Genomic DNA, 20,647 nt, shown 5'->3' with positions numbered 1-20,647 from the left:
GTTGAGCATAAATGCAAATAAGAGTTATTTTCTTTAGCAAGGTTGAGGGAGAAGTTAGTTGGGAGGTGAGTTTGAATGGAGAAAAACTGGAGGAAGTGAAGTGTTTTAGATATCTCTGAGTGGACTTGGCAGCGAATGGAACCATGGAAGCGGAGGTGATTCACAGGGTGGGGGAGGGAGCGAAGGTTCTGGGAGCGTTGAAGAATGTGTGGAAGGAGAGTACGTTATTTCGGAGCAATATTGGGTATGTTTGAAGGAATAGTAGTTCCAACAATATCATATTGTTGCGATGCATGGGCTATAAATAGGGTTGTGCGGAGGAGGGTGGATGTGTTGGAAATGGAGTGTTTAAGGACAATATGTGGTGCAAGGTGTTTTGATCGAGAAAGTAATGTAAGGGTAATATATATATATATATATATATATATATATATATATATATATATATATATATATATATATATATATTTGGACGATTTTTGCAGGGAAAAAATGAAATTGAGTGGGAGATGTATAAAAGAAAGAGACAGGAGGTCAAGAGAAAGGTGCAAGAGGTGAAAAAGAGGGCAAATGAGAGCTGGGGTGAGAGAGTATCATTAAATTTTAGGGAGAATAAAAAGATGTTCTGGAAGGAGGTAAATAAAGTGCGTAAGACAAGGGAGCAAATGGGAACTTCAGTGAAGGGCGCAAATGGGGAGATGATAACAAGTAGTGGTGATGTGAGAAGGAGATGGAGTGAGTATTTTGAAGGTTTGTTGAATGTGTTTGATGATAGAGTGGCATATATTATGTGTTTTGGTCGAGGTGGTGTGCAAAGTGAGAGGGTTAGGGAAAATGATTTGGTAAACAGAGAAGAGGTAGTAAAAGCTTTGCGGAAGATGAAAGCCGGCAAGGCAGCAGGTTTGGATGTTATTGCAGTGGAATTTATTAAAAAAGGGGGTGACTGTATTATTGACTGGTTGGTAACGTTATTTAATGTATGTATGACTCATGCCTGAGGATTGGCGGAATGCGTGCATAGTGCCATTGTACAAAGGCAAAGGGGATAAGAGTGAGTGCTCAAATTACAGAGGTATAAGTTTGTTGAGTATATGGGAGGGTATTGATTGAGAGGGTGAAGGCATGTACAGAGCATCAGATTGGGGAATAGCAGTGTGGTTTCAGAAGTGGTAGAGGATGTGTGGATCAGGTGTTTGCTTTGAAGAATGTATGTGAGAAATACTTAGAAAAGCAAATGGATTTGTATGTAGCATTTATGGATCTGGAGAAGGCATATGATAGAGTTGATAGAGATGCTCTGTGGAAGGTATTAAGAATATATGGTGTGGGAGGCAAGTTGTTAGAAGCAGTGAAAAGTTTTTATCGAGGATGTAAGGCATGTGTACGTGTAGGAAGAGAGGAAAGTGATTGGTTCTCAGTGAATGTAGGTTTGCGGCAGGGGTGTGTGATGTCTCCATGGTTGTTTAATTTGTTTATGGATGGGGTTGTTAGGGAGGTGAATGCAGGAGTTTTGGAAAGAGGGGCAAGTATGAAGTCTGTTGGAGATGAGATAGCTTGGGAGGTGAGTCAGTTGTTGTTCGCTGATGATACAGCGCTGGTGGCTGATTCATGTGAGAAACTGCAGAAGCTGGTGACTGAGTTTGGTAAAGTGTGTGAAAGAAGAAAGTTAAGAGTAAATGTGAATAAGAGCAAGGTTATTAGGTACAGTAGGGTTGAGGGTCAAGTCAATTGGGAGGTAAGTTTGAATGGAGAAAAACTGGAGGAAGTAAAGTGTTTTAGACATCTGGGAGTGGATCTGGCAGCGGATGGAACCATGGAAGCGGAAGTGGATCATAGGGTGGGGGAGGGGGCGAAAATTCTGGGAGCCTTGAAGAATGTGTGGAAGTCGAGAACATTATCTCGGAAAGCAAAAATGGGTATGTTTGAAGGAATAGTGGTTCCAACAATGTTGTATGGTTGCGAGGCGTGGGCTATGGATAGAGTTGTGCGCAGGAGGATGGATGTGCTGGAAATGAGATGTTTGAGGACAATGTGTGGTGTGAGGTGGTTTGATCGAGTAAGTAACGTAAGGGTAAGAGAGATGTGTGGAAATAAAAAGAGCGTGGTTGAGAGAGCAGAAGAGGGTGTTTTGAAATGGTTTGTGCACATGGAGAGAATGAGTGAGGAAAGATTGACCAAGAGGATATATGTGTCGGAGGTGGAGGGAACGAGGAGAAGTGGGAGACCAAATTGGAGGTGGAAAGATGGAGTGAAGAAGATTTTGTGTGATCGGGGCCTGAACATGCAGGAGGGTGAAAGGAGGGCAAGGAATAGAGTAAATTGGATCGATGTGGTATACCGGGGTTGACGTGCTGTCAGTGGATTGAATCAGAGCATGTGAAGCGTCTATGGTAAACCATGGAAAGTTGTGTAGGTATGTATATTTGCGTGTGTGGACGTATGTATATACATGTGTATGGGGGTGGGTTGGGCCATTTCTTTCGTCTGTTTCCTTGCGCTACCTCGCAAACGCGGGAGACAGCGACAAAGCAAAAAAGAAAAAAAAAAATATATATACATACACTTTTATTATTATTTTGCTATTTTGCTTTGTCGCTGTCTCCCGCGTTTGCGAGGTAGCGCAAGGAAACAGACGAAAGAAATGGCTCAACCCACCCCCATACACATGTATATACATACACGTCCACACACGCAAATATACATACCCATACATCTCAATGTACACATATATATATATATACACACACAGACACATACATGTATACACATGCACACAATTCACACTGTCTGCCTTTATTCATTCCCATCGCCACCTCGCCACACATGGAATAACATCCCCCTCACCCCTCATGCGTGCGAGGTAGCGCTAGGAAAAGACAACAAATGCCCCATTCGTTCACACTCAGTCTCTAGCTGTCATGCAATAATGCCCGAAACCACAGCTGCCTTTCCACATCCAAGCCCCACAGAACTTTCCATGGTTTACCCCAGACGCTACACATGCCCTGATTCAATCCATTGACAGCACATCGACCCCGGTATACCACATCGATCCAATTCACTCTATTCCTTGCCCTCCTTTCACCCTCCTGCATGTTCAGGCCCCGATCACACAAAATCTTTTTCACTCCATCTTTCCACCTCCAATTTGGTCTCCCACTTCTCCTCGTTCCCTCCACCTCCGACACATATATCCTCTTGGTCAATCTTTCCTCACTCATTCTCTCCATTTGTCCAAACCATTTCAAAACGCCCTCTTCTGCTCTCTCAACCACGCTCTTTTTATTTCCACACATCTCTTACCCTTACATTACTTACTCGATGAAACCACCTCACACCACATATTGTCCTCAAACATCTCATTTCCAGCACGTCCACCCTCCTGCGCACAACTCTATCCATAGCCCACGCCTCGCAACCATACAACATTGTTGGAACCACTATTCTTTCAAACATAGCCATTTTTGCTTTCGGAGATAATGTTCTCGACTTCCACACATTCTTCAAGGCTCCCAGGATTTTCGCCCCCTCCCCCACCCTATGATTCACTTCCGCTTCCATGGTTCCATCCGCTGCCAGATCCACTCCCAGATATCTAAAACACCTTACTTCTCCAGTTTTTCTCCATTCAAACTTACCTCCCAATTGACTTGACCCTCAACCCTACTTTACCTAATAACCTTGCTCTTATTCACATTTACTCTTAACTTTCTTCTTTCTTGGAAAAGATCACATTTTTTTCGCGTTATCAAGATATTCTTATGAGTCCACGGGGAAAATGAAACACGATAAGTTCCCAAGTGCACTTTCGTGTAATAATCACATCATCAGGGGAGACATTTCAAAAGATAGGTTTTTCACTTCCTCCAAAACTTGTACATACTTTCTCTCGTCTTTTTTCCCCGTTTCATAATTCTCAATATTTCAATTAAGGCCCAGCCTTGATGTGGACTTTTGTCCTTGACTGGAGCCTTCAACATAGAAAAGAATAACACGATTGCTTTATGGAACTAGCTTTGTGTTGCTTTGAGACAAATAAGATGGACTCAGTTTTACGTAAAGGCAGTGACAATGAATTTTCTGTTAATCATCTACGAAGTGACTCCATCTCCACACTTAGGATTTTCAATCACTTATAGAATCTTTTTATATATATCATCAATGCCAGGTCATTTGCGTAAGGCAGATGTTTGCCTTGTTCTGTCTACACTAAGTCTACAACAAGATCTAGAAACAGAGGAGGTTATAGTATGGTACCTTGTGGGGTAACGTTAAAGCGGTAGCATAAGCGTACCTTGAACATCTACGACCTGCGTTCTAAATGTCAGATGTAACTGAAACCAAGGTACAGAATTTTCATTAAGACCAACACAGTTTAATTTAGACATTAGATGATTTGATGTATCAAATACGTGGCTACACCCTGTATAGGATGCGAATAAAGCACATTTAGTGAAGGCATATTTATCGACTTTAATTGACATGTTTATAATTTTCTGTCATTTCAGTTTGTGGTAACTTCAGTAAACCATGTAGTGGTATTGTCCTCCGCAATTGTGTACTATATTGCAGTATAGTGATGGCGTTTACTGATGGTGTCAGCATCTGGTAGGCCAGTACTTAGAGCATTTCCTACAGCCCCGCCACTTAGGCACGTCGTAGGCTTGTAGCATATTGATTATATAATACATAATGAGACTTATTTGAGGAATAACATTAGTAATTCAATTGGCTGTAGACATAGAAAATAATTTAAAATAATCGTGTTAGCTGTTATTTTCTTTCTATACCTTAGAACATTAGTATAATAGTACTATTACTACTTTTTGCTTATTATTGTTGGAAAGGCCGGCGATCTCTGCCTCAGCCTCCGCTGGGCCATCAGCAGAGCCACATGTAAACAAACAAATAGTCTCACAACTCGAACCTCTTAGAGAAATAAATAGGCCGTTTGGCTGAGAATGCCTTTGTACAGATCCTACAGTGCTGAGTCGGCTAAAGAAGAGACCTTCACTGAAGCATCAACAGCAAGGAACCTGTAATAGAGCGTCGTAATAATGGCAACAGCTTTAGCAAGGCCAGTATCATTTCCCGACATTGGTTTGAGTGAGCAAGACCAGGATGGTAATTCAGCCTTATTGGAACTGGACAGAGGTGAGTGGTTAAGGGTGTAGGAGAATCCTAATGACTTTCGGAAGTCAGCCCAGAAAAATGTTTCAGTAAATAATGACGCGACGAGGAAAGATGTAATTTAGTACTCTAATCTCAACGAAATTCACTACAATCTGCTCAAGTCCAAGAAGCAAGCAGTAGGGTCAGTGAAATACACTAATGATACTACAGAAGACTTGGTCTGCTAATGATAGTGATGTTTATATTAGGAAGTCATTGCATTTTTGTTTGTATTCTTATTATTCAAGATAGTGATTTCCAGCACGATGATGTGATGCCAGATTTTCTGCTGTGTAGTTGTAAGTGCAGAAAAGTACTAGTTTAGGGGCACCACTGAAATAACGTGAATTTGGAAGTAATGCATATCAGTGAAGTCCCTATACCCTGTGGAAGTGATTTAGACAAGAAGAGTGTGATTTGGAGCATTATATTTTATATTGTGATAATAAATGATAGTGTGGGGTTATGATTATCTTCGAAAATGCAATGTAAAAGTAAGGGAATCACTTCTAGCAATTAATAGAATCAATAAAAACCTCACCTAACTTCCCTGAACATTCTGAATTCTTGATATTTTGATGAGGAAAATGTGAATGTTATAATACCATTTGCATTTAATTTTTGGATATTTTGCTCCTTAAGTGTGTTTAGTGTATTTTAAATATGTTTACTGTCTATAAGTGAATACAACTAGTATAGCAGATGGAATATAAAGATTATCTTTGGTATATTTTGGAATATGAAGCTGAATGTTAAGTCTGACCACTCTGCTAGTAAGTTAAGTTCTGCTTGATACTCAGTGAGATATTTGTAAGTTCTGTTGATTTGTGATAATGTTTCACTGAGTTTTACTGCACATTTTACCAAATCATCTTACAGTTAACATCATTTTTCATAGGGAATTCAAAAGTGTAACAAAAACGAGTCATGCTCTCCTGGTCAAAATCACTTTCACCAAGTATATTACTAAGTATAAGGAGTCTATGCTATGCTATTCATCCAAATCCACATTATTTTTGTGGTGCCCCTGATCTGATGATCCTTTACTGTAAGCACTACAGGGTGACCAAAATCTACAAACAGTCTAAGTCTTAGTTGCCTAAATGAGCTTATAGTTAATCCAATATCTGGGAGGATAGTTCCATCACTGAGCTCCTTCTAAATTAAACAGAATCCGGAAGGATTCATCAGTCAACTGGGTCTTGCACAGTAATACAGGTGTATTTCACCAATCATGCTGCAGTCCTCTTGGATTTTTGTATAGGCCAATACCATATTTGCTATCTGAATTCACAAGTACTCTTTAAGTCTCCACAAGAAAATCACTGAACTCCAAGAGAATGTTTTTGGTATGACAAATCATGGAAACATGCCAATATCAGCCAAAAGCATCCAAAATGTACACAGAGAATGCCATCCAGATTACTTAAGTTGTATTCAGATGAGCTGCAAAACAGTTTTTGATATAAAAACAAGAAATGATCTGTAGCCATTCAAAGAAAAACTAGTTCTTTTGCCTTACTGATCTTACCAGATTGATCACCCAAAACAGACATCTTAAATAGCAAAATGATAAAGTTGAATTTGGAAAAGTATTTCTCATTCTATGCAAATACATCATAAAAGAATGATAAAAACAAAGAATCAAGTGATGTTGGCTTTATCTTGATTAGTGAGAGATAAACTTGTGATAGTGTATAGGTAAGGTATTGACAGGTGCTAAAAGTGGCCTGGAGTTGACACATCTTAGGCGGTGGCATCACCTCCTCATCTTTACAGTGTTTTGGTACATTTACTTTTTATATAAGGATAAAGTCCACCTTGTTCCACATGTTTCCATTGCTTCTGAAGATGTTTCTGTAGTTTCAGACTTTTTATAGATATGCCTGTTGTTTACATGAGAAACACGAACAACAAGAGGCATGATTGACTCATGACTGGGTGGTCTGGTAAAACAAAAGTTTAACTTGACAAGAAAATGCAATTGCTCAACAGTTTTTTAAGCTATCACTGACTCCCCATCTTCTGCATATTATCCTTCTACTGTTGCTGTTACCACTGTCATTTATACGGTTTATTTTTGGCATTTTTCTTAGAGTATACCTGAACTTATAGAATACTTGTCTAAATGACAGTACTCAACACACATGTAGGAAAAGAAGCTTTTTCTCATGTCTTTACATCCTTTAGTTTTGAGTTTTATTCCATTTGTCCTGGTAACCATATTTTCTTGTATTTTGAAAAGATGTTCATGATTTACTTTATCAAACTTGTTCAGAATTTTGAACACTTGGATTGTCTCCTCGAAGTTTACGTTTTTAAGGGAGAAGAGATCCAATCATTTTAGCCTCTCTTTGTATGCCAGATTTCTAAGGGATGTGATCAGTTTTGTCGCACGACTTTGTACTTGCTTCAATTATTCTTCTTCTTTTAATCTATGTACCTGGCTATGAAACCTGACATTTGGTTGCCTTTTTTACTTGCTGCTTGACACTGTTTACTGTACTTCAGATCGTTGCTAATGACAGCTCGAAGGTCCTTTTCTTCATTTACTTTAGTTACTTTAGTTAGAGAAGCAAGGAGAAGAGGGAGACCAAATTGGAGGTGGAAAGATGGAGTGAAAAAGATTTTGTGTGATCGGGGCCTGAACATGCAGGAGGGTGAAAGGAGGGCAAGGAATAGAGTGAATTGGAGCGATGTGGTATACCGGGGTTGACGTGCTGTCAGTGGATTGAATCAAGGCATGTGAAGCGTCTGGGGTAAACCATGGAAAGCTGTGTAGGTATGTATATTTGCGTGTGTGGACGTATGTATATACATGTGTATGGGGGGGGGTTGGGCCATTTCTTTCGTCTGTTTCCTTGCGCTACCTCGCAAACGCGGGAGACAGCGACAAAGTATAAAAAATAAAAAAAGAGAGAGTTTCTGAATAGTTTGTAGTCGTAATGTATATACTTGTCTCCAAAGTGCATAACTTTTCACTTGTCTACATTAGACTTCATTTGCCATGTGTCTGACCACTCTGCTAGAAAGTTAAGATCTGTTCAAATAATTTCATAGTCCCGCCAGTTTACAGCTCTACCTCCTAGTTTAGTATTGTCAGCCTATTTGGAGATCTGAGTTGTAGGTCATTGATGTATATTATGAAAAGAATTAGGTTTAGGACTGACCCCTATGGCACACCACTCATTACGTCTAGCTATCTGAGGCTTCACTGTTTAACACTACACGCTGCTTTCTTCCGGTAATCCAATTCCGTGTGCTTTGAGTTTCTGTAAAATTCTCTCGTGTGGTGCTTTATGAAAAGCATTTTGGAAATCTAAATATACTACATCAGAGGGTACTTTTTCATGCCTATTTTGACAAATATGATTAAGAGATTCCAGCAAATTTGTCGGGTAAGATCTTCTGTTGCAGAAACTGTGTTGGTTGTCTGACATAATTTTGTGATTTAGAAATGTGACAATTTTATCTTGTAATATATTTTCCTTCATTTTACCTAACATTGATGTAAGGCTAATTAGGCAGTAGTTCAAGGCACACTTTTTGTCTTCTTTTATATATATATGAGTAACATTTGCTAGTTTCCAGTCAGTTGGCATTTGAGCATCTGATAGAGATTTGCTGAATATTTTTGTTATGGGGTATATTATCTGTCTCCTGACCTTTTAAAAATCATGGAGCTAAGTTATCAGGGCCGTTACATTTGTTAGGATTTAATTGGTCCTGGTAAATATTTAAGTACTTTAGAGCTCATTATTTCTTAAACCTTCAATTCTCTTCATCAGAACCTTGAAACAGTTTCAGTGACTGTGGTATTCGAACTGTTTCTTCAGTTGTGAATACGGAGTTTAAGTAACAATTTAGTATGGTTGCCATTTCCTTGTCGTAAGTGTGTCATGATCATTTCATAATGGTCCAATTCCTTCTTTTACTGTTTTCCTTTGTCTTAATTTTTGAAGAATTCCAGTGGATTATTTTTAACTTTCAAGGAAATTCTTTTTCTTCCTCAGATTTACTCTGTCTCATGATCATCTTACACTCTCTTTGGATATTGATTGATTCCTTGTGATCTTCATCGATTCCCATTGATTTTAATTTCTTTTTATGTTTTCTTCTTTTGGCAAATTTGTCCCTCTGTTCTCCTATTCATCCATGATGGTTTTGAAATATTGCAAGTTCTCTTCTAATTCACAGAATATATTGATTTTCAATCTCGAATAGTGTGTTTTTAGAATTATTCCACATTTCTTCTACTTTGTGAACATCAAGAAGTTTGTCCATTTGGTACTGGGAATTTTTGTCTCATGTTTTCAAAATATCCTTGCCTGTAATCTGGGATCAAGAGTTTATTGTAATTTATTTCATAGTCTAGATTTATCTCTAATCTAATCAAACTATGATCGCTGTTTGACAAACTCACGCCTACTTCGCAAGAGATGATTAAGTTTGTGCCACTGGTGAGGACAAGATCAAGAATGTTTTTTTACCGTAGTTGGTTTTATAATTAACTGTTCTAGAAAAGCATCTTCCATCTGTTCCATTAGTTTTGTTCCCTTTCGGTCACCTGTTGATGTGTTCCAGTTTATGTTTGGACTGTTGAAGTCTCCTACTATTATAACTTCTTTACTGTTTACTATAATTTTGATTTCATTGTATAGCATTTTATCATCTCTTTGCCTAGGAGGTCTGTAAATGACATGGAGATGTATTTTACTTTTGAATTTGGTAATATCATTATAAAGAGTGTCATAAGTGTGTGTGTGTCTACTTTGCTTATCTTAATAGCACTAAGATTGTTATCAGCTTAGATCAATACTCAACCACCTACCCTGTATAAGTGATCTTTTGTAAAAAGTTTGTATCCTGGTATTGCTAACTTGGCAATTAAGTGTTTATTCTCCTTATTTTCCTTAGAGTTGATTTCTGGACTGACTTTGCCTTTTTTTTAACTGTTGGTATGCATGCTTGTATTATCACTGTTAATGTCTGTGTGTGCAGCAGTGGAAGAGAGACAGTTCTCCATCTGTTTTGGGTTTGTCACCTGCACTGGACCCTGCCAGCCTTGTTCTTAAAAGTTACCGAGAGTTGACCTGTATCTGTGCTAACCTGCTGCCTATACTACTTATACTGTCTTTAGCAAGTATTTATTCAGTTTACATAGTCAATACATTATATATAACATGGATTGAATTATTACTGTGTTGTTTCTTCCCTCCTCAGAATTAGAGGTAATACCCTTATATGTGTAAAGTCATTGTAAATTATATTCTAGATGTCTTTTGTATTCTTGTTTGATGAGTGTACTTCAAGATAGAAAGGTTTTGTTGTATCATAGATTATTAACATCATTCTTGCTTGACATCATAGCCTCATATACCATCCCCAGTACTGTACCTGCATTCTTAGGGTATTAATTTACTCTACCTGAAAAAGTAAGGTTGACTTTATGAATTGAAATTACAACTACATTCCCGTTTGATTTTTTCAGTTTTCATGGATTTCTTATTTTCTTTTTATATCTGTTGAAATGCTTAGTGTGTGAAAAAGTCAACATATTGGGAATGTTTGTGAGTAGGTCCAAGGAGGGATATATGGGTCCCTGTAAAGCTTAAATTATAATGGCAGTTTTTCATATGCAATTTTTAATCCATCAATATCAGTGCTATGCTGTACCGCTAAGCACTTATCTAAGTAAATGATGTATAACTGTTACAACTCACCTCCAGGGCTGAAATGTATGTTGTTATTGACTAAACACTTCATTTAGTATGTTTTATGTTCATCATATTCATTTATTATTTATTTATTATACTTTGTCGCTGTGTCCCGCTTTAGCGGGGTAGCGCAGAGAAACAGACAAAAGAATGGCCCAACCCACCCACATACACACGTATATACATACACATCCACACATGCACATATACATACCTATACATCTCAACATATACATATATACTCACACAGACATATACAAATATACACATGTACATAATTCATACTGTCTGCCCTTATTCATTCCCGTCACCACCCTGCCACACATGAAATAACAGCCCCCTTCCCCCGCATGTGTGCAAGATAGTGCTAGGAAAGACAACAAAGGCCATGTTCGTTCACACTCAGTCTCTGGCTTTCATATATAATGCACCGAAACCACAGCTCCCTTTCCACATCCAGGCCCCGCAGAACTTTCCATGGTTTACCCCAGACACTTCACATGCCCTGGTTCAATCCATTGACAGCATGTCGACCCCGGTATACCACATCATTCCAGTTCACTCTATTCCTTGCATGCCTCTCACCCTCCTGCATGTTCAGGCCCTGATCACTCAAAATCTTTTTCACTCCATCTTTCCAACTCCAATTTGGTCTCCCACTTCCCCTCGTTCCCTCCACCTCTGACACATATATCTTCTTTGTCAATCTTTCCTCACTCATTCTCTCCATGTGACCAAACCATTTCAAAACACCCTCTTCTGCTCTCTCAGCCACACTGTTTTTATTACCGCACATCCCTCTTACCTTTTCATTACTTACTCGATCAAACCACCTCACACCACATATTGTCCTCAAACATCTCATTTCCAGCACATCCACCCTCCTCCACACAACTCTATCTATAGCCCATGCCTCGTAACCATATATCATTGTTGGAACTGCTCTTCCTTCGAACATACCCATTTTTTGCTTTCCAAGATAACATTATCGACTTCCACACATTTTTCAACACTCCCAGAACTTTCGCCCCCCTCCCCCACCCTATGATTCACTTCCACTTCCATGGTTCCATCCGCTGCCAAATCCACTCCCAGATATCTAAAACACTTCACTTCCTCCAGTTCTCCATTCAAACTTACCTCCCAGTTGACTTGTCCCTCAATCCTACTGTACCTGATAACCTTGCTCTTATTCACATTTACTCTCAGCTTTCTTCTTTCACACACTTTGCCAAACTCGGTCACCAGCTTCTGCAGTTTCTCACCTGTTGGCTGATTTGAGTGAGAAACTGCAGAAGCTGTATCATCAGTGAACAACAACTAACTCCCTCCCCGACTCTCTCATCCACAGTAGACTGCATACTTGCCCCTCTTTCCAAAACTCTTGCTTTCGCCTCCCTAACAACCCCATCCATAAACAAATTAAACAACCATGGAGACATCACGCACCCCTGCCGCAAACCAACCTTCACTGAGAACCAATCACTTTCCTCTCTTCATACACGTACACATGCCTTACATCCTCGATAAAAACTTTTCACTGCTCCTAACAACTTGCCTCCCACACCATATATTCTTAATACCTTTCCGTAGAGCATCTCTATCAACTCTATCATATGCCTTCTCCAGGTCCATAAATGCTACATACAAATCCATTTGCTTTTCTAAGTATTTCTCACCTTCATAGTCACATTTAATGCTATGTAAGTGAAAATTATGTATTTCTCATCACTTCCATGCATTTCTTTTGTAAGTTATGGTTCATTGTACAACCAATATATACTGTTTTAACCAGCTTGCATCTATGGTATCATTCTGTTACTTGTTTCCTGTAGATTTTTTTCAATTTTCAGTCTTTTTATTGACTAGGTTTTTTAGTCTCTTTATTTTTAATTCTATCATAAGAATGTATTCATGCATATTTCATGTGCAGTTATGGAAAAAGACATACCCAGTATATGAAGTTAATTAGTAAAGCTATCAACCATCGAGTCATCACTCAACAACAATCATTAGGCTGGATGGCGATCTCTGGGCCAACGTGGCATCATTTCACATTATTATAGATTTTCCTCTCATATGTGGTTCTGTGTTTATGGAATTAGAATGGATAATAAATCAATACATTAATCATTTTACCACCATTCAGCTATTAATTTAGTAATTATGAGGATGTGCCAAAATCAGTAATGATAGACTAAGAAATACATAAAGTACTGTTTATTATTGTTATTATATTATTATTTTTCTTTATTATTATACTTGATTGCTGTTGCCATGTCAGTGAGGTAGCACCAGGAAACAGACGAAGAATGATCCATCCACTCATATACGCATGTATATATACATAAATGCACATATACATATATATACATATCAACTTATACATACACATACACAGACATATACATATATACATACAATGTACATATTCACACTTGCTTGCCTTCATCCATTCCTGTTGCTACCCCACCACACAGGAAATAGCATTCCCCCCCCTCACATGCACGAGGTAGTGTCAGGAAAACAGACAGAAAGGGCCACATTTGTTCATACTCAGTCTCTAGCTGTCATGTGTAATGTGCCAAAACCACAGCTCCTTATCCACATCCAGGCCCCACAGACCTTTCCATGGTTTACCTCAGATGCCTCACATGCCCTGGTTAAGTCCATTGACAACACATCGAACCTGGTATACCACATCATTCCAATTCACTCTATTCCTTGCATGCCTTTCACCCTCCTGTATGTTCAGGCCCTGATTGCTCAGATCTTTTCCACTCCATCCTTCCACTTCCAATTTGGTCTCTTGCTTTTCCTTGTTCCCTTCACCTCTGACATACATCCTCTTTGTCAATCTTTCTTCATACATTCTCTACATATGTCCAAATTATTTCAACACACCCTCTTCTACTCTCTCAGCCATACTCTTTTTATTTCCACACATCTCTCTTACCTTTTCCTTACTGGCTTGATCAAACCACCTCACACCACATATTGTCCTCAAACATTTCATTTCCAACACATTCACCCTCCTCTTTACAACCCTTGCAACCATATAACATTGTTGGAACTACTTTTCCTTCAAACATACCCATTTTTGCTTTCCGAGATAACTCTCTCCTTCCACACATTCTTCTTCACTCTCAGAACCTTCGCCCCCTCCCCCACCCTATGACTCACTTCTGCTTCCATGGTTCCATCAGCTGCTAAGTCCACTCCCACATCTCTAAGACACTTCACTTCCTCCAATTTTTCTCCATTCAAACTTACATCCCAGTTAACTTATCCCTCAACCCTACTAAATCTAATAACCTTGCTTTTATTCACATTTACTCTCAACTTTCTCCTTTCCCACACATTTCCAAACTCAGTCACCAACCTCTGCAGTTTCTCACCCAAATCAGCCACTATAGCTGTGTCATCAACAAACAACTGACTCACTTCCGAGTTCCTCTCCACAACAAACTGCATACCTGCCTCTCTCTCCAAAACTCTTGCATTTACTTCCCTAACCACCCCATCCATAAACAAATTAAACAACGATGGGAACATCACACACCCCTGCCAACTGACCTTCACTGGGAACCAACCACTCTCCTCTCTTCCCACTCATACACATGCCTTAAATCCTTGTTAAAAACTTTTCACTGCCTCTAGCACCTCACTTCCCACACTGTATACTCTTAAAACCTTCCACAAAGCATCTCTGTCACCCCTATCATATGCCTTCTTCAGATCCATAAATGCTACATAGTTTTTTTTTTTTTTTTTGCTTTGTCGCTGTCTCCCGCGTTTGCGAGGTAGTGCAAGGAAACAGACGAAAGAAATGGCCCAACCCACCCCCATACACATGTATATACATACGTCCACACACGCAAATATACATACCTACACAGCTTTCCATGGTTTACCCCAGACTCTTCACATGCCCTGATTCAATCCACTGACAGCACGTCAACCCCGGTATACCACATCGATCCAATTCACTCTATTCCTTGCCCTCCTTTCACCCCCTGCATGTTCAGGCCCCGATCACACAAAATCTTTTTCACTCCATCTTTCCACCTCCAATTTGGTCTCCCACTTCTCCTCGTTCCCTCCACCTCCGACACATATATCCTCTTGGTCAATCTTTCCTCACTCATTCTCTCCATGTGCCCAAACCATTTCAAAACACCCTTTTCTGCTCTCTCGACCACGCTCTTTTTATTTCCACACATCTCTCTCACCCTTACGTTACTTACTCAATCAAACCACCTCACACCACACATTGTCCTCAAACATCTCAATTCCAGCACATCCATCCTCCTGCGCACAACTCTATCCATAGCCCACGCCTCGCAACCATACATCATTGTTGGAACCACTATTCCATCAAACATACCCATTTTTGCTTTCCAAGATAATGTTCTCGACTTCCACACATTCTTCAAGGCTCCCAGAATTTTCGCCCCCTCCCCCACCCTATGATCCACTTCCGCTTCCATGGTTCCATCCGCTGCCAGATCCACTCCCAGATATCTAAAACACTTTACTTCCTCCAGTTTTTCTCCATTCAAACTTACCTCCCAATTGACTTGACCCTCAACCCTACTGTACCTAATAATCTTGCTCTTATTCACATTTACTCTTAACTTTCTTCTTTCGCACACTTTACCAAACTCAGTCACCAGCTTCTGCAGTTTCTCACATGAATCAGCCACCAGCGCTGTATCATCAGCGAACAACAACTGACTCACTTCCCAAGCTCTCTCATCTCCAACAGACTTCATACTTGCCCCTCTTTCCAAAACTCCTGCATTCACCTCCCTAACAACCCCATCCATAAACAAATTAAACAACCATGGAGACATCACACACCCCTGCCGCAAACTTACATTCACTGAGAACCAATCACTTTCGTCTCTTCCTACATGTACACATGCCTTACATCCTTGATAAAAACTTTTCAGTGCTTCTAACAACTTGCCTCCCACACCATATATTCTTAATACCTTCCACAGAGCATCTCTATCAACTCTATCATATGCCTTCTCCAGATCCATAAATGCTACATACAAATCCATTTGCTTTTCTAAGTATTTCTCATACATACATACAGTATTATTAATATTATTTTTATGTTGTTATCAGGGACATTATTTACACAGCAGTTTTTACTTTTTTATTGTATATAATTTTTTAATGATTATTTCAGGATTAAAATCCTCTAGAACAGGAGAACAGTGTGAAGCCATTTCCAAGTTTCCAGCACTTTTTGAAAAGTACCCATTTCCTATTCTTATCAATTCAGCTCTTCTGAAATTGGCAGAGGTGTTTCGTCAAGAGACACCTGGGTAAGTTGTCATTGTTGTATATCTAAACAAACTGAGTGGTTATCTTCTTAGATGAATGAAGACCTGTTATGCAAAAGTTTAGTAAATCATAGCCCTTGGTTATAGCATGGCAATCCTCTCATATATTGCATGTCCCCAGCACTACAAGCTTGAACAAGAAACTCATTTGTAAGTTCTGCTTTTAACACTGTTACTTAGAAGCTAAGTTAAGAATCTGTTTACATTATTTTGTCACTTTTACCATTTGAAGAATATTTGATCCAACTGTGTCATGAATAACTTAATGCTTTATACAGGCTGTTCCTCTTTAAACCAGCAACCTTGGGACCTGGCTATTGCCAAACCACAGAAAATGTTCGAAAACAGAAATTGACCCCAAAGTCACGCACAGTTGATGACCTAATCTCATAGTCCTCACACAAAGTCTTTACAGAAGTTCCGTTATCTAATTTTTTCAGTAACTCCACCTTTTCAAGCATAGATAATGATTTATGCTTATATTTATTAACACTAGCACCATCTTTTGCACCTCTTGGTCTCTTGGATGACATCCTGAAGGGCTAAAATACAGGTGAATATAAGAAATTAACAGTACTGTTAATTAGCTTGGCTGCAGTGTAAAAAGATTTTGGCACCTTAGCTCTGGTAACAGTGCTGCCCTGGTGGCAGATCCACAAACTGATAACTAATGGTGACAGATTCAAAATGTGCCAGACCAGAGAGCGCCAGATTAAAGAGGTACAACCTTTAAATCATTAGAGGTAAAGCTGGAAATCTGTATATGCTTGAGTTGAGTGGTGAAATGAGGAATAGTAACTTAAGTTTTACTTCAGAGGGTTGATTTGTTCTTCAAGCCATAAGAAGTATCTTGGACTTCTGAGGGTTAGAGACCAGCTAACCCCTACATTATTGGTGAGATGAATGCCTATCACCCTTTGCTAACCATGTGATAGATAGTTAATGGCATGGCTCAACCAGGTCTACCCTCTGTCCAGTCCGCAACCTTTCCTTAGCTATAACTCTTTCATCCCCAAGTTGTCATAAAAGGTACACCTCACAGTCTTTTGGACCACATTGCAGGCTGGCTGTAGCTTATTGACTTCTTCGACCCTTTCACAAATAAGTATCCATGTTTGACTTAGTTGGGACTGTGGGTACTATGTACTTCTGGATACTTATGTAACCTTTCATCTTCTCTTCCAGTGTGATCAGTCTATATTTAACTCGCCAGTTGATAAAGCTATATTTTTTTACTTTGTTTTCTTTTAGTTCAACTTCAGATGGTTTTGCTTCAAATCCTCTGCCGTCATCTCCTCCAACTTAACCTTTTATGCTAAGATGACTCTTAAGGTAGTATGTTTTTACTTTCTTTGGCCTTTTGAGGAATCTTTTTTTCTAACCATCCTCCTCCATGCTATGCTGTCATAGCTCATGCGTAAAACCAACATAGTAGTGAAAAAACTAAAGTATGGAAGTCTCCCTCTGAGGCGGTGTTCCATGAATATTTTCCCAGTTCTGTTTCCCATCCTCCCTTCCCCTCTCTTTTGAGAAATCTTTTCTAACTGACACTGACCGCAACTGGTTTGATGTCTGTTTGTGAAGAATGATGAGGGACAGTAACTTCATTGCCAAGTGGAGGCTTTTGATTAGTCAGAGTAATTCCAGGCCAATCCATGCCACTAACTACATGTCTGATGGCTGAAGGAAGTTGAGAGGCATTCCTTGCCAGTAAAATAGGGAGTTGAGAGGTTTCTAACCAAGGAAAGTCCAAGAAATCTTTTGTCTTGCAGAACATTGTCTTGGAGAGAAATATTTCTTCATGATTCAAAACCTATATTTGTTCCTTGAGATTTACATGGAAAGTTCCACCATATCTCTGTGAGAGGCTTACCAGGTGTAAGTATGTAAACACACTACAGCATTGGTGAGTAACTTACATCCATCAGGGTTATGAGTGTGACCTGCAAGACATTTGTTAATTCATAAAGAAATAATTAGACTGAGTGTAAACGAATGTGATCTTTGTTGTTTCTTCCTAGCGCTACCTCGCGCACATGTTGGGGGAGGGGGTTGTCATTTCATGTGTGGCGGTATGGCAACGGGAATGAATAAGGGCAGACAGTATGAATTATGTTCATGTGTATATATGTATATGTCTGTGTGTGTATATATGTATGTATACATTGAGATGTGTAGGTATGTATATGTGTGTGTCTGGATGTGTATGTATATACATGTATGTGTGGGTGAGTTGGGCCATTCTTTCATCTGTTTCCTTGTGCTACCTTGCTAACGCGGGAGACAGCGACAAGGTATAATAGATTATATATATATTTTGCTTTGTCGCTGTCTCCCGCGTTAGCGAGGTAGCGCAAGGAAACAGACGAAAGAATGGCCCAACCCGCCCACATACACATATATATACATACATGTCCTCAAACGCACAATATACATACCTATACATCTCAATGTACACATATATATACAAACAGAGACACATACATATATACACATGTACATAATTCATACTGTCTGCCTTTATTTGTTCCCATCGCCACCTCGCCACACATGGAATAACAACACCCTCCCCCCTCATGTGTGCGAGATAGCGCTAGGAAAAACACCAAAGGCCCCTTTCGTTCACACTCAGTCTCTAGCTGTCATGTAATAATGCACCGAAACCACAGCTCCCTTTCCACATCCAGGCCCCACACACTTTGCATGGTTTACCCCAGATGCTTCACATGCCCTGGTTCAATCCATTGACAGCACGTCGACCCCGGTATACCACATCGTTCCAATTCACTCTATTCCTTGCACGCCTTTCACCCTCCTGCATGTTCAGGCCCCGATCACTCAAAATCTTTTTCACTCCATCTTTCCACCTCCAATTTGGTCTCCCACTTCTCCTCGTTCCCTCCACCTCTGACACATATATCCTCTTGGTCAATCTTTCCCCACTCATTCTCTCCATGTGACCAAACCATTTCAAAACACCCTCTTCTGCTCTCTCAACCACACTCTTTTTATTTCCACACATCTCTCTCACCCTTACATTACTTACTTGATCAAACCACCTCACACCACATATTGTCCTCAAACATCTCATTTCCAGCACATCCACCCTCCTGCGCACAACTCTATCCATAGCCCACGCCTCGCAACCATACAACATTGTTGGAACCACTATTCCTTCAAACATACCCATTTTTGCTTTCCGAGATAATGTTCTCAACTTCCAAACATTCTTCAAGGTTCCCAGAATTTTCGCCCCCTCCCCCACCCTGTGATTCACTTCCGCTTCCATGGTTCCATCCGCTGCCAGATCCACTCCCAGATATCTAAAACACTTCACTTCCTCCAGCTTTTCTCCATTCAAACTTACCTCCCAATTGACTTGACCCTCAACCCTACTGTACCTAATAACCTTGCTCTTATTCACATTTACTCTTAACTTTCTTCTTTCGCACACTTTACCAAACTCAGTCACCAGCTTCTGCAGTTTCTTACATGAATCAGCCACCAGCGCTGTATCATCAGCGAACAACAACTGACTCACTTCCCAAGCTCTCTCATCCACAACAGACGGCATACTTGCCCCCCTTTCCAAAACTCTTGCATTCACCTCCCTAACAACCCCATCCATAAACATATTAAACAACCATGGAGACATCACACACCCCTGCCGCAAACCTACATTCACTGAGAACCAATCACTTTTCTCTCTTCCTATAATAGATAAATAAATTAAATGTTTTTAAGCTTATTCTGGGGCCATTGTTAATTTACATGCCCAATTTCAATCTTAGGGTCCACTGAGATAAAGGACCACTCATGCAGCTCACTCACTAGCCACTCACAGCAGCATATTTCCTTAAATTATCTTTAATTTCTTTGCTATCATCAGTGGAAGTGGGAATCTTACATAGACCTCATTGATATTAGGCAGTTTGATATCATCAGGATCAATTGGAAGCTTATATTGACTTGAATAATATTTGGCATTTTTTCCCTAATCTTATTGCAGGAGCAATTTTGTACGTGTCTGTGTTGTTGAAGTGGTAGAGTCATGTGGACGTCATTTGGACAAGCTAATCAATGTGGATGAATTTCTCCGACGTATCACCACAGTCATGCATTCCAATGATCCTGTAAGTTGTAGTTTCCATCTGGCTTAAAAGATATTTTCTACCTTTTTTTTTTTTACTTAAGTTTAAAGGTTTCAAGGTAGGAGAAATTACTTTTCCTTTGAGGTATTAGTATCTTTATTTGGTTCATAATTTCAGATGATTGTCACAATAATTTTTATATCATTTAACCGCCATCTCCCAGATTAGCAAGGTTGGGCAAGGAAACAGACGAGGAATGGCCCAACCCACCCACAAACACATGTATATACATAAACACCCACACACGCAT

The 20,647-nt window shown here is 39.6% G+C and overlaps 1 protein-coding gene across 2 annotated transcripts in view; it reads left to right on the top strand.

Annotated features, from left to right (window-relative positions):
• The first annotated feature begins 4,864 nt into the window (after positions 1-4,864).
• Positions 4,865-20,647, top strand: part of defl (Integrator complex subunit 7) — a 180,755-nt gene continuing 164,972 nt past the window's right edge. For both annotated transcript variants that reach the window (XM_071675335.1, XM_071675334.1), the window contains exons 1-3: positions 4,865-5,154; positions 16,090-16,228; positions 20,256-20,379. In XM_071675335.1, coding sequence (XP_071531436.1) covers positions 5,058-5,154; positions 16,090-16,228; positions 20,256-20,379 — 360 coding nt within the window. In that variant the 5' untranslated portion in view covers positions 4,865-5,057. The remainder of the gene's footprint in view (positions 5,155-16,089; positions 16,229-20,255; positions 20,380-20,647) is intronic.

Source organism: Panulirus ornatus, chromosome 20 (genome assembly GCF_036320965.1).
Source record: "Panulirus ornatus isolate Po-2019 chromosome 20, ASM3632096v1, whole genome shotgun sequence".
In the NCBI taxonomy this organism is placed as follows: domain Eukaryota; kingdom Metazoa; phylum Arthropoda; class Malacostraca; order Decapoda; family Palinuridae; genus Panulirus; species Panulirus ornatus.
The sequence above is the reverse complement of the archived record's forward strand: the minus strand, read 5'-3'. Positions and strand labels throughout refer to the sequence as shown.